Genomic DNA, 15,601 nt, shown 5'->3' with positions numbered 1-15,601 from the left:
GTGTTTTGTGTGCACACTTTCAAATTAAGTCATAAGGACATGATTTGGAATTATTGAATGAAATTCAATGGCCTCTGTTAGGTTGCAGGCCAGATTAGATGATCAGAATGGTTCTGGCTTTATAATCTACGAAAGGGAGGTGGGGAATTACTAAATATTACCTTTTGGGAAACTAAGATATGGCACCTCAGTACAGAAATGCGTTACTCGGGTTTTTGTCTAGGCACAGAATAAGAGTTGTTTAAAATGGCATAGTGATATCTGTTTGAAAGGAATATATTAATGTCAGAGACATAGGCACATCTGGATTTGAAAAAAATCAATGTATTTGTCACTTTATAAATAGTTTATTTCAATAAATGGCTCATAAAGCAATAGATGTAGCAGTAGAAATGAGCTCACCAACCAGCAACTATTGACCTTTGAGACTGTTAGAAACAGAAGACGGTAGAAGGAAATTCCTGCAAGCAGGAAATAGTACCCTGGGAGAAATAAACAAAATGGCAACAACCCACACAAATGTAAGTTTTTGTAGGCATGAGGTGACAAATTGTATTCCAACTTACATGCCCTGGAGCCATAGTGAAGTTGGACAATAACAAATCAGGGTATAATCTGGCCTGAAATCTCGTCTGTGTTGTACTTTTGTTAATCTCCAACCTCACCCCTTCTCAGAAATATTTCAAATATAGTAAAATAACTCATAAACTTCAAAAGATTCTCTGAAGCTATTAAGGGCATGAAAACCTACAGATTCTCTATTAGAAAACACATAAAAGGATCAATTCTTGAGATGTATTGGCTACCAGCAATTCCTCGAGTCGGTGAAAACTGCCACTCCTCAGCATTTTTCAGGAGTTGGCCTAAAACAGAGGAGGGTATGAAAAACAAAGTTTTTCCAAGTGGATAGAATTTTAATGAATTTTTGCACAAATTATTCACACAAGAACAATCTCTCTTATATAGGATTCTTTAGTAGGAATTTAAATGAGTCATTGTGTCTGTTATAAACAGATAGTGAATTATTAATGAGTAAACGTGTAATCTGGGACTGAGGGTAATAAATAAATGTTTCCAAACGAGTTATGTGCATAGTTCCATTTTCTTTTGAATTGCAAAAAAATAATTGCCAGGAAATAGACATTCTTAAGCACTTTGTAATTACCACCAAATGTATAGTTTGACAAATCTGAAATAATCCTATCAGTCTCCTGTATTAAAAAATAAACTGTATATCTATGGATAAAATTTAGATTGTTGTGATGGTGTAGTTTGAGCCTGGAGATTACTAAAGTATATTTTATTTGAATCTAAACTAAAAGCAAGTCAAATATTTTCAGATATAGGGCCGTGATTAAGGATTTCATAAGGTATGCATCGGAATAGAATACAGCTCATTGTGCTGCATAGGAATTGCCATACTGGATCAGAGATGTGGCCTCCTAGTCAAATATCCTGTCTCCCACAGTGGTCTGAACTAGATGATTCTGAGGAAGGTGCAAGAAACTCCACAGTGAAGTAAACCAAGGTGGAGTAATCCGCCCTCTATGAAGGTGTCATCCTAACCCCCTGATAGTTAGAGAATGGCATAAATCCTGAGGCATGAAGTTTTATATCCTTTCCAGATTTATTTTCACACATATTACAAGTGTGGATATTCTTGATATCCATATAATTGTCCAATTTTGCTAAATTGTTTGCCTCAACATGTGCCAATAAATTCCCCACTTTAATCACAGATTGAGTGAAATTTTTATCAGTTTTGAATCTGCCACCTAATTTAATTGAATGCCCCTTTGTTCCATTGTCCATGTCTCATAACACAAAGACTCTTCCAATCTACTTTCTATACACCATTAATTATTTATCATATTTAGTATAGCAGTACGTAGAGGCCAACCAGGAATGCTGATACTGTACATAAAATAAGAGCCAGTCCCTGTCCCGCAGCATTTACAATTTAACAGACAAGACAGAAAAAGGTAGGAGGGAAGGGATTCAGCACACAGGCGGGGTAAGCAATGTGATGGCTGCAGATGTCATGTTAATTCCAGATTTTTTATTTTTCCTTTGTTATTTAACTCCTTTCCATTGAGTTATATTAGGAGAGGATTAGGTACATGGAAAGAAAAAGGAAGCAATTAGCACAGGACAGAGAATGCTCACAGTGAAAACTCCAATAAGCAGCTTGATGACATCATCAGTGTCCTCTGGTCCCTGCTTGAGTTGCTTTCTGCAGCTACTTTGATGGCTTCATTCCTTGGCTGTTTGTTCCCTGCAGTTTTTCCAAAAAGGTACCTGACTGGAGGCAGGGATGTGCCGTATGGGTCCTAGTGCCACCACAGAAGACGTCTTCCCTGCACCATTCTGGTTGTGGGGTTTGTGTGTGCGTTCAATTGATCTAATATGGCCCCCATTATTGTAGTCTCTGAATCCCTCACAATCTTTAATATACTTATTCAGACAACACCACTGTGAGATAGGGAAGTACTATTATTACTATTTTACAGATGGGGAACTGAGGAACAGAAAGGCTAAGTGACTTGCCCACATCAGTGAGGAATGGAGAATTGAACCTGGGGAATTGCTCCCTGCTGTATAGGCTCCCCCTTTCCCCCAAATTTTTTAATCTACTTCCTAATAAATTTAAACCTTTCTTTATGTTTTTTAAAGCAACAAAAATATGTATTATTCCCATCTTAAATATATTTAAAAAGAACTGCTTTACATATTTTCACTACAATGAATCTTAAGTCATCATTATTAACAAAACATTTCAGATACACAAATGGGTAAGATACATGAGAATGTCAGACTCATTTTTAATAATCAATGTATTTCATGGGCTGGTCAACACTTGTGTAAATTTATTGAAACAACATGCCGGTTTCTTCACATTCCAATCAATTTAAGCGCTTTGTCCATTATAAATGAGAAATTCTACAGTTGCTGGATAATACTATACATAAAATTGATTTTTCAAAATTCAATCATATGAGTGAAAGGTCCATTTGTATCCAGTTTTAACACCTGTCTGTTTCCATATGTGCCATACTTGACAACAACACCTGCTTCTGCACATTTCGTATTAGCAGCCAGTTCTTTTTCACACAGTGTTACAAAATGGGAATAAAGCTCCATCCCTTTTTCTTTTTCAATGTTGGAATGGTACTGCATATTTCTTCCCTTCAGTCTACCACCTAGCGTAGCTTGGGGTATTATTAATACGTTTCCTGGTAAATCCAGAAGAGAAACATACTTTCCACTTTCAGTTTCACTTAATTTAACATTCAACAGCGTATTAACTGCAAAACAAAAAATAAACAAATAAAATTAAATTTAAAAATGTACTGTGTGTCTAAAATTAGTTAATCTTAAACCTACTATAACTGTGAAAAGCATTAACAAATACTTCAGTCAGGATGGTTAAGAGAATGTATTCAAATAAAACATTTTAAAATAGTTCATTACAATGTCTATATTTGAACTTTAATAATCAAATTACATAGCAGAGCAGTGAAGAGAAATTTATATTCTAAGGTGAAAAAAAATCTGAAGATTAATCAATGCACACCAGGCAAATATTATATCTCCATGCAGTTAATATTAACCACAGATCAGTACTTTCCATACTGAAGAAAGTTTTTATATATTGTGAAGAACATGGGAGATATCTGTATTAACTTGATGTAGTAATACATCTGTGGACTTGATGGTTATTGTGGGGTGGCTAACTCTATGGAACCCTAATGGTTAATTCCAGCTGCAACTTTCCTCAGGACTCCAGGAACATGGCTCTGCCTGGTGTTCAAACGGCCAATACACTGAATCTACTATGGGGAGACGACCCCTGACCCGCTCTGGTGAAGAACTGCATAAAGCAATTTAACCAGGTTCAGGAGCCCTGCTGGAAACCGCAGGAGATCCTCAGGCAGGAACTCTTGAACAAAGGAACTTTGAAATGGATAAAAGATAGCTTAATGGACACTGATTCGGGAGTCAGCCTGTCAGAGATGCAGAAGCTTGTCTCACCGAGCCCCAGTGTTGGGGTTGCCTGGGTTAAGTGGGGCCTACTTAAAATGGCAAGGAAAGGCTAAGTATAGGTAAGAGAATATATGTGTAGGCTTTTGTAATTTTTAACCTTTTTCTCTCTGGTATATACCTGCAGACCAATAAATAATACTTGTTTTGAAGTAGCTGTCCTGAGTCACTATAATTTCACACTAGTCACAAACTTCCCGAGAGAAGTCAACAGTCTGAGCCAAACCCTCTTGGGCCTGCTGAGATAATATGGCTGGTAAACAGAGGGTAGTGTAGAATAGTCAGTCCCATCTGAATTGAGGTGAATGTGGGACTCCATTCTGAGAAAAGCACAGTTGTAGGTCTGTCACAACAGTGTCCACAAAGAGACTGTGGGAGAGGCCAAAAGTAGATTTCATCCTTGAACCATAATATATACAAACAGGCAATCATAATTCTATTTACCTTATACCCCTTTTTCCATAGTATGCTTATTATAGAACATATCATCTCCTCATTTCTTTTCTCTTGGCACTCCCCCGCCCCACACATGGGATACAAGAATGGGAAACCCACATCATCCCTCTCCAAACCCATGTAAATTTCTCTGAGGGCTGATGTTTGAATGAGGTACAGGTGGGATTATGATTCAGAAACCAAATATTCTTTTAAATAACTTTAAAATTCACATAAGGAAAATGTACTACTAACTAGAAAGATTACGTAACTAATAAAATAGACACTGTGGTGACTTAAAAAACTGTTAATGGAAACTCAGCCTTTCTTCTCTAGGTCACTAGTTCAAGTGCAAGTCAGAAGAGCAGAAACTGAAAGCTGTGCCATCTGATAGCAATGCGAACCAAGTTGTTTTTCCCTTCCAGTTGTCAGTGAAGAGGCCTCCATGCCACAAACCCACCATAACAATGGAAAATAATTAGGGACCTACCAAATTCACAGCCATGAAAAACAATCAAGGACCATGAAATCTGGTCTTGTGTATAGTATAGGGTAAAAGCACACAAATTTCATGGGGAAGACCAGGGTTTCTCAAATTGGGGGTCCTGACCCAAAAGGAAGTTGCAGGGGGGTTGCAAGGTTATTTTACGGGGGGTTACACTATTGCCACCCTTACTTCTGCGCTGCCTTCAGAGCTGGGTGGCCAGACAGTGATGGCTGCTGACTGAAGGCCCAGCTCTTCACGCAGCAGCGCAGAAGTAAGGGTGGCAATACCATACCAGGCCATCCTTACTTCTGCTCTGCTGTTGGCGGTTGCTCTGCCTTCAGAGCTGGGCTCCTGGCCAGCAGCCACCGCTCTCCAGCTGCCCAGCTCTGAAGGCAGTACCCTGCCAGCAGCAGCACAGAAGTAAGGGTAGAAGTACCACAACCCCCCCTACAATAACCTTGTGACCCCCCCACAACTCCTTTTTGGATCAGGACCCCCTACCAATTACAAAAGCGTGAAATTTCAGATTTAAATAGCTGCAATCATTAAATTTACGATTTTTAAAATCATGAAACTGACCAAAATGGACTGTGAATTTGATAGGGCCCTAGAAATAACTGGTAGTGTCACTGGCATCCCAGTAAGGGCAAGGATTGAATCGCTCACAGAGAATGAGCGATTCCTTAAATCATTGTCAGATTATGTTAGTGGGCAGTATGGCGAAACTTGCACTGCTGCTGCTGCCCTGGATGTATCAGTTTTGCTATGAAAAACTATTTTGTTCTCCAGTGACATCCCCATGGAATTTTCACAAGCACAACATTCCTTCAGCACTTCTGCATCTGTGCTTTTGCACAGTGCGGTCTTTCTGCTAGCACTAGCAAATAGCTTGAAATATTTTGTGACCACACAGTCTTGTCAAACTGCTACTATATCACCGTTGCCCAAAAAATGCTCCTAAGCAAAGAGATAATTGTAATGCATTGGTAATCCATCTCTACTTCTAAAAAAACAAGGAAAGTGAAGAAATGAAACAGAAAATAAAGGATGCATAGGATAGTGACAGAGAAAAAACACCATTAACAACTGACCTTATTCCTAGCATCTCTATCCTGAGGCAAATATTAAGACTTATGCTGTCAAGAAGCAAGGAGCTGCAGACACTGCTATATTTTTTTTTAATCTTGAGAACTACGCCTGAATTTTAATGTCCAACTATATACCTAATATTTCTGATAAGAAAAGGGAAGGAAATAATTTTACCCAACTCCTTCTGCTGGCTCACGGTACATCATTATATCCTGAATATATAGTGAGGTCGGTATTAAAATACTCCTAATTGATTAAAAGAACAGGAGTACTTGTGGCACTTTAGAGACTAACAAATTTATTTCAGCATAAGCATTCATGGGCTACAGTCCACTTCTTCAGATGCACAGAGTGGAACACACAGACAGAAGATATTTATACATACAGAGAACATGAAAAGGTGGAAGTACGCATACCAATTGTAAGAGGCCAATCAATTGAGATGAGCTATCAGTAGCAGCAGAAGAAAAAACTTTGAAGTGATAATTGAGATGACCCATAGAAGGTGTGAGGAGAACTTATCGTGGGGAGAAAAAAATTCGATTAGTGTAATGACCCAACCATTCCCAGTCTCTGTTTAGGCCTAAATTAATTGTGTCTAATTTGCATATTAATTCGAGTTCAGCGGTCTCTCTTTGGAGTCTGATTGATTGATTAGGAACTGAAGGTCATGCCATGTGTCATTTGAAAGGTTATTTTCTCTAGATGTTCAACTGCATCTTGGATCCAAATCATTCCCTTAACATCCATATCAGTTGTATGTCACAAAAGGAACCATATGATCATTTGGATCAGATTTTCTAGCATGTTATTGTGATGGGGTATTCATTCCACACCTCACCTGAAAAGGTTAACGAAGCAGGAAAGGGGCTAGTTAACCTAACAGGCACGCCCTGGGAAAGAATTAGGGTAGGCAGCCAAGCCCTTAGAAGATGAAGCTCAGGTGAACAGGTGTATGCTGGGCTGGTACAAAACCAGCAAGCTGAGAACAAAAGGAGGCTGCAGGGGAAGGAGTCTGCAGTCATTGCCTGGGAAAAGGGGTGTGTGCTTAGAATAGACACTCTGGCAAGAACCTGAAAGAAGTTAAATAGCCACAGGGAGCAGCGGGTGCTCTGCTAGTAACCTCGCGGGGCCAGAGCTAGAAGAGAAAATAGGAAGGAGCACAGGGAAATAGTAATGGGGTCTGGGAGTAAGCAGACTGTGGTTGCTGAACAGAAGGTCCCTGTGTAGGAGCAGGATTTTATAATTGTACTATGAGAATTAATGTATGATTTGATTTCATCCTGCCAGCCACCCTTTTTGAATAGCAGAAAGGAATGACAGACCAGAACAATCCTTATGACTGATTATGTTTTAGGATAAGTTATAATGTCTACTATGGTTTCCTATATGTATTACAAATTAGGCACTCTAGTTAAATATACATAAGAGACAGGATCTTGTATTGTATCTATGTTAAGGAGATTAGAGGAATGTTGAGGGCTTGAAGCCCCAATGTGAATTGTTTTAGTTATAAGATTTAGCAAGGCTTGATTTACAATGTATTCTGCTGAATATAAAATACTGCTGTCTGTATACCTTTAAAGGTTTCTGTAAGAGATTGTTTGTGTAAATGAGGAATGCTTGCATCAGGAAAAGATAAGGTGTGAAAGTCATCACAAATGTCCAGATGGTCAAGAAAAAGTGAGACTTGGAAAGATCAGGAGACAATCAGAAAACATCCATTGTATCCAACGCTAAACATGTTAGCAGCATTGATGACCTCAGAGGTGAGGCAGGCACCCCCAAAGGCGAGACAACAAATAGGAGATAACGATGGGAAGCCCGACAATAACCATCAAATGATAACAACAGAAAACCCCAAGATTAACACCACTTAGGGACTAATGATTACAGGAGGACATTGCAAAATGCATAGACTCAAAGGGGAATTTACAACTATAAAGTTGGGGTGTTTTGCCATGGAACTTTGGGTTCAGTCCTGCTAAGCATCGGATCATGACCGACAGAGCCCAGCTCCATTAGATTGACTAGAGTGACAACAGACTGGTAACTATAAACATCTTCACTAAGGATAAGGAGCTGAACAACCAGGGTTTGGCTTACCTGCTACTCATGACTGGGGAGATACAAGGTAGAACTCAGAATAAAATTACCAGCTCAGAATAATTTCAGTATGGAGTGAATTTTGCAATTTACAAATTCTCATTTACAAAGTTTCTTTTGAAAGATATTGTTCTTATTACCCTCTCCAGTCATACCTCATACTGGGCCTGATTCTGTAGCTTCTCCATGCATTTAGCTGCTGGATAATTAAGCCCATTGTTTTTTGCTTATCCCTTATTGTAAGAATACCAATAATAAAACATACCCATTTTTGGAATGAGTTCCTCACTGGCTCCTTTGAAGAAGCATATGTAGATAACCAGTCCTCTTTGGATCTATGAAAGATTGCACACACACAAAAAGTATTGTGTATATGTTTATATATCTGCACAGTACTTACTAATATAATTAAGACAATCCATTATCTGTACATTAACCCAAATTTAATTGGAATTTACAATATATTAATACACAGACTAAAATTAAAAGCAGATATACAATTCTTCCTCAGGCTGGGATCCAATGGCATAGAGACAAATCCACTGTATGGTGAATGGGGAAAACCCAGAAGGGGTTACGGAATAACATGCTGTGAAACAAGAGTATCTAGGAGATGGAAAACTCATTTAATTTCAGAGCCTCTTCAAGCAAGTCTGTCTAGGAGACGGGAAACCCGATTTCAAAACTGAGCACTCCAAGATCATTTGCCTTGGAACGCAAGTAAACTAGGGTGGAACTACTGATATCTGTACCTAGCAGGCTATGACAAGACATTCCTATGAACCAGATAGGGTGGACTGGCCTAACAAACCATTATACCTGAAACTCAATTGTTACAGAAACAGAACAACAAACCAAACTGATTTAAACAGATTTCAACCCAGACCTAACAAATGGAAGTGGGTCATGGATTTCGGATAATAGCTACATATATTACACATATTGTGAGCTGGAATATTAGAACTCGATTGACTCCAGACCAGTCTGAGCTCATAGTGGAGGAGTTAAGGAAGTTACAAGCTTCCCTTGCTGCCATATGGGAGACACACTGGCTGGGCACAGAAAAGATGACAGTTGGAAACTACACTTTCCTTTATTCTGGACATTCAAGTGGGCAAATGAATCATAGAGATGGTGTTGCGATAGCAGTGAAGAAGAGAATAGTCAGCTTCAACAGCAGAAACCAATGTCTGAGCAGATTGTCCTAACAAGGTTTACTACTGCCTACAATAAACTATGCACAATTATGATCTGATGTTATGCACCAACAGAAACACCAAAAGAGGAAGAGGAGGATGTGTTTTATCAACAGCTAGATAGCAATGTAGATGAGATTCCTTTGATAATGGGAGATCTGAATGCAAAAGCTGGTAGCAGACATGGTAAGCAAATGAACAGTGATGGACAACACGGCATCAAGACAGGAAATGATAACGGGGAAAGATTAAGAACTTGCTATGAAATACACGATTATTGGTGGTACTTGGCTTCCTCACAAAGACATGCATGAGGTTACATGGAACTCACCAGATGGTCAAACCAAAAACCAGATTGATCACATTATCAGTAAAAGGCATAGTCCAGGGGTGGCCAACCTGTGGCTCTGGAGCCACATGCGGCTCTTCAAAAGTTAATATGTGGCTCCTTGCATAGGCACCGACTCCAGGGCTGGAGCTAGAGGCGCTCACTGCTCAACCCCTGGCTCTGCCACAGGCCCTGCCCCCACCCTACCCCTTCCCGCCCCCTCCCCTGAGCCTACCATGACCTCGCTCCTCCCCCTCCCCCAGAGCCTCCTGCACGCCACAAAACAGCTGATCGGGAGGTGCAGGAAGGGAGAAGGAGGCGCTGATTGGCGGGGCTGCCAGTGGGTGGGAGGCTCTGGGAGCTGTGTGTGTGTGTGTGGAGCTGATGGGGGACTGCTGAAGTATTACTGTGGCTCTTTGGAAACGTACATTGGTAAATTCTGGCTCCTTCTCAGGCTCAGGTTGGCCACCCCTGGCATAGTCAATCATTGTTGGATGTTAGATTCTATAGAAGTGCCGAGTGTGCCAGTAGCTCTCTGAGGGAAGCACACAAGGTGATGCTTGGAGGATGTTTCAGAACATTAATTTGAATGATGAAGAAATCTCACTGCAGACCAGATGGGAAATATACAAGAAAGCAATACAAAACACAGCAGAAGAGTTGCTGGAAGGCATAAGCAAACAAACAAGCAATGAAACAAGAAAATTACTGGAAAAGTGTAACTAAGCCAAGACTACTGGAAAAGCAGAAGTAAAAGCTTTATACATGGGGGTGAAGAAATCACAAAGATTGGACAAGAAATAGTTTTGGAAAGAAGAGGCTCAATAACTCGAGGAGGCATCAAGAAAACAAGATATGAAAACAGTATACAAAAAGGGTAAGTTGCATGGAAACATCAGCTCAACAATGCAAGCAGTAAAATAAGCTACTGGTGGACTGACAACAAATACTCAAGTCGTTCCGGAAGTATGGAAGGAGCATTTTGCTAAAATGCTGAGCACTGCAGATCATTCAGCTTCAAGCATTCTAAATGTGCTAGATGAACAAGGCAGCTGGTAAGGCAGAACGGATATCAGCACTGAACTACCATCAGAAGAAGATACAGAAAGAACAGGGAAACAGTTAAAAATAGGAATAGACAATATAACATCTGAGCTGGTAAAAGTTGGCAGGACAAGTGCTATCACAACATTAGAAAAAAAGTTACTACCGTAGTTATGGGAGCAACAGGAGGTACCAGACGACTAGCTAAAGGTAACAGTAACCATCTTAAAGAAAGGAGATCCAAAGAATTATAGAGGTGCAAGCTTATTGTCAGTATTGGGAAAAATCACAATGAAAGTAATTTTCAACAGATTATGGGTAAATAGCAGGAAAGGAACAGGCCAATGTTGCACTGATCAGCTATCCATGCTCCAATAGTTGATGGGAAAAACTGAGAAAGGGGATTCAAGATTTTGCTCTTTTCATTGACTTCATGAAGGCATATGATTTGGTTTGGAGGGGAGCATTATGGAAAGTAGCAAAATCATATCAAGTTCCAGATGAGATCACTACAATTATAATAGCTATGTATGAAGACTCCTGCAGTGCCATAAAAATTGGTGGAAAATGAAGCAACTGGTTTAAGTACAAATTTGGTTTAAGACAAAAGGGCTGGAATCACTGTCACTTGTCATCATGTTCTTAAACTGGACATTAAGAATATTAGCCAAATTGGAGGACATGAGATTGGGCAATCTAGTTAAACTCCTTAACCTATACAGAGGACAACAACTGGCAGACACATCTGAATTAACGATGATACTCTTTGCTAACTTGGAAAACTGGTGTAGTCGACTTGGACTTACAATAAATGCCAAGATGACAAAGTGGTTGCATCTTAGAAAAGGGACAAGGGAATGAGTGTTGAAATGCAGCAGTAGTGGAGTCATGGAACAAACAGAATCTTATATGTTCCTAGGAATCTTGATCAGTGTTGGTGGTTCCATGAAGGATGAGATTAAAAAGAGATGTGCCATACCCACAAGTGCTGCACAGAAACTGATGAATTTATGGACTTATGAAAGCATTATATTTGGTACCAGAGTGAAAATTTATCAAACTTGTGTACTAACAGTACTATTCCACGGTCTGGAGAGTGCAGTAAATGAAACAGACATCAGAAGACTAGGGACGCAACAGAGATGACGGTGTTTTGAAAGAAGCAGTTGTAAAGTGGAATGATTTTAAGACAAATGAAGTTTGGAGAGTAGGGTGTGAAATCAGGTTATAGGACTGACTACAATCAAAAAGATTACAATGGCAGGCACACTGCAGAAGCCAAACAGATGGTAGCATGACAAAGAAAATAATGCTAACACAACCAAGGTGAGTTTGACCTAGAGGCCAACCACTCACTAGACACTGGGACATCGTATGCAGGGACATGACCAGGCTGGGCTTAATGGAGGAACAAGCCAGGGACAGGTATGAATAGTGACACTGTGTCTTCAAAGATGCTCTGTAATTAAAATAAGCAGCAGAAATAATTCATACCTAATGGATTCGATTGCTTAATTTCAAGACAGATAATAACCAAAGCTTTTCTCCTATCAAACATGAAAATAAGTCACTTTCAGTTTAAATATGAATTCATCTTCATTTGAAATGTGATAATCATGGTAATGGCTAATTTAGTAGATTATACCTCAGGAAATTAACATAATATTCAATCACATCACAATTTTGTAAAAACATACTCATATTGTTAAACACAGAGACCAATATCATGACAGAATATTTAAAACTATTGAGAACATAATTTATCACTTTATCCTGGCTGAAGTCATTGATTTCAATGGAACAAGGATTTCACCCTTATTTTTTTTAAATGGATAAATTAATTTGCTTTGCACAACAGAGGAAGAATAACTGATCTTAAGGAAATGTTACAAATATAGGGCCAAACCTCCAAACAATTCCTTATGAGATTAATCCTTATTTAATGGAACTACTTGTTTTGAGTAAGAACTAGTTATGTGCATAAGGAATCATGCCCCAGAGGTGGAAAAAATGTAAGGCAGATACTGTGCTGAATTTTTCCACTCTCATTTAGATCCCTCAACACACACAGGGGGCCCACTGTGATTATATTAAGGGAGAATGACAAACATCGCTGCCCTTAGCCAATGGCATTCCACCCATCAGTATAAGTGAAGTACTCAGTCCCTTATTCCTTTAGTCTTGAAAAAAAAATTAAATATCTTTGCTTTAACTACAGGGTCTGTGTGCAAAAGAGGGATTACTGTGAGCATATGTGCACAGAATACCCAGGGCTCTACCACTGTAGTTTCAAGGAACAAGTACTCTTCTGAGAAACATATTTTTTTCTGTAAGCAAAATAGAGTACAACTTACAGTAACCACTGAAAGTCATCTAACTAGGGCCTGGTCTACACTAGGAGGCGGGGATTAATTTAAGTTACGCAACTTCAGCTATGTGAATAACATAGCTGAAGTCGATGTACTTAGATCTACTCACCCCGGTGTCTTCGCTGCAGTGAGTCGACTGCTGCTGCTCCCCCATTGACTCTGCCTGCGCCTCTCGTGGTGGTGGAGTACAGGAGTTGACGGGAGAGCGCTCGGGGGTCAATTTAGTGCGTCTAGACTACACTAGATGCAATAAATCGACTCCCGCTGGATCGACTGCTGCCCGCCAATCTGGCAGGTAGTATAGACATACCCTAGGAGACGCTGCCCAGTTCAGTGATGGGACTTGAAGTTTATCACCTCAAAATACCATATCTCAACCAAATTTTTAAAGCATTTTGAAAGATCACTCACAAATATCTTCTGTTTTGTTAAGCTTATGGTAACAGTTACTGTGTTTCCTTAACTATTTTTGTAAAGACTTCTGCTTTGTTCTCTTGTATACGTTAGTATCGGATTCACCAGTATGCTCAAGGCTAAGGGTGAAAAAAGCAACACATTCTAAGTCCCTATTTATTTTTCAGTTGCTGACTTCCTAATAAAGAATTTTCTTTGGGGTTAAAATGTCCCATGCTGATATTTTTTGGAAAGCCAAATAATTCCTTCCAAAAAGTTCATTTTGACCAGTGTGGAATAATATATAGCAGTTTTCTAAATTCCAAATTCCATTAAGTATTTAAGAAGTTACACTCCTCAAAGTTCAAGTGAGCTTTGCTGTGATTCCGTACTATCTGTTCCTAGCAAATGAAGGAGAGATACACATTTGGAAGAGATTTCCAAAACTTGCAATTATTGATACATATGCCTCACCTACATATTAGTTCCAGAATTAGATTAACATTATGATATTGGTAAGGAAAAAATACATATCGTAAAAGGTCCTGGTAAAACAGACCCAATAAATCTGTAATGAAAAATCCAATCAAAATTTTATCACGTCATACTTTTTATACCATTATACCAGAGAAAAATGCCTACAGTATATAGCACACAGTGTAAGAGATAATCAGTTCTGCCACATCTCCCAATATTTGATGTTCTCCTTAAAGTCCTTGCCCTGAGGTCATCTACTGTATGAGAATCTCAGCAAAAAGAGTTTTTAGCCCTTGTTGTTACAAAGGCAACCTTGAAAATGTGAACCAAATATAGCCTAAATGTTGAGGCAAAGAAAAGGAATAAATACAAATAAGTAAAAATAAAACCCTAATTAAAAAAAGGAACTCAAGCCAATCTTGTGATTTGAGATCTGACTTCTCATTTCTGAATCCTTGGAATGGGCAATACTCTAGTTGTTGGAGACAAGTCATGCCTAGCCTTTTATGGCAAAAGGTGATACAGACATTGGGCTCAGTATTCCACAGCACCTGTACAAAGCTAGGGCACAGTGGAGAGAAGGGGGCTGACACAGAGTGGATTGTTTCAGAGTAGCAGCCGTGTTAGTCTGTATCCGCAAAAAGAACAGGAGTACTTGTGGCACCTTAGAGACTAACAAATTTATTAGAGCATAAGCTTTCGTGGGCTACTGCCCGATTAGAAAAATATTCAGCAGGAAAACACAACCCATATTTAACTACTAGAGATTTTTCTTTTCCCCTAGTGTCTATGTACAAATTGCACAGTCTGTTATTGTACATTGGAAAAACAAATATAATTACATGAAAAAAAAATGAACTTCTACTATAACTATATACATATATATATAAAAATATTGTTGTCAAAGTATTGAATATTCAGGTCCTCCACATACAATACAGAATAGTTTGAATGGAGCACTGGCATTGTGCCCATTAGCCAATGAGGGTTAACATTCACACCTTTAAAGAGGTGTTACACACACACGCACACACACACACAAACACACACACCCTTTCTAGAGGTTTCCCTGGCTCCTTCTGACCAGGAGGGTTTAGAGGTGGGACCCACCCTTCCTGACCACTATCTTTTGACATATTAAAATAATGCCTACATTTATTTTAGAACTGTCCTATTGCAGTCAATCCATGCATACAATTTTGGGCACTGCTGTGCCTTTAAAATGTGACTTGTGAAGCTCATCGGCTTATCTACACTTCCGATGATCCCATCACTGTCGGCTCTACCCTGCAGTGGAACAAGGCTTTTTTGTCTGAATCAACTGCTGTCTGTGTCTATGCTTTCAGGGGCAGGGGCTGGTAGTTAAAATAAACAGTGGGACACGTGGGGTGAATATACAGCAAGCATAAAGAATTGAATAAGGAGAAAAAGTCTTCTGGTTTAAGGTAAAGATTTGGGGTGAGGGATGAGGGAATATCATTTGTCTTTTAAAGGCCATCACATGTAAAGAAATACCATATATACTCTTTCATAAGCCGAATATTTTTGGTTAAAAAGTGACGTATCAAAGAGCGGGGGTCGGCTTATAAATGGGTCGACACCAAAATTTGATGATTTTAAACTCTATGGAATCATT

At 39.2% G+C, this 15,601-nt stretch overlaps 1 protein-coding gene across 2 annotated transcripts in view; it reads right to left on the bottom strand.

Moving 5' to 3' along the window:
• Positions 1–333: 333 nt before the first annotated feature.
• Positions 334–15,601, bottom strand: part of DTD2 (D-aminoacyl-tRNA deacylase 2) — a 19,662-nt gene continuing 4,394 nt past the window's right edge. Inside the window, exons 2-4 of one of the 2 annotated variants that reach the window (XM_034768701.1) lie at positions 12,083–12,185; positions 8,424–8,493; positions 334–3,305 (exon numbers count right to left, since the gene is read on the bottom strand). In XM_034768701.1, the coding sequence (XP_034624592.1) occupies positions 2,980–3,305; positions 8,424–8,493; positions 12,083–12,112 (426 nt within the window). In that variant the 5' untranslated portion in view covers positions 12,113–12,185 and the 3' untranslated portion in view covers positions 334–2,979. The remainder of the gene's footprint in view (positions 3,306–8,423; positions 8,494–12,082; positions 12,186–15,601) is intronic. The other variant, XM_034768700.1, reaches the window with a different exon arrangement.

This window comes from Trachemys scripta, chromosome 4 (assembly GCF_013100865.1).
Source record: "Trachemys scripta elegans isolate TJP31775 chromosome 4, CAS_Tse_1.0, whole genome shotgun sequence".
NCBI lineage: Eukaryota > Metazoa > Chordata > Testudines > Emydidae > Trachemys > Trachemys scripta.
This window is presented reverse-complemented; position numbering and strand designations above follow the sequence as displayed.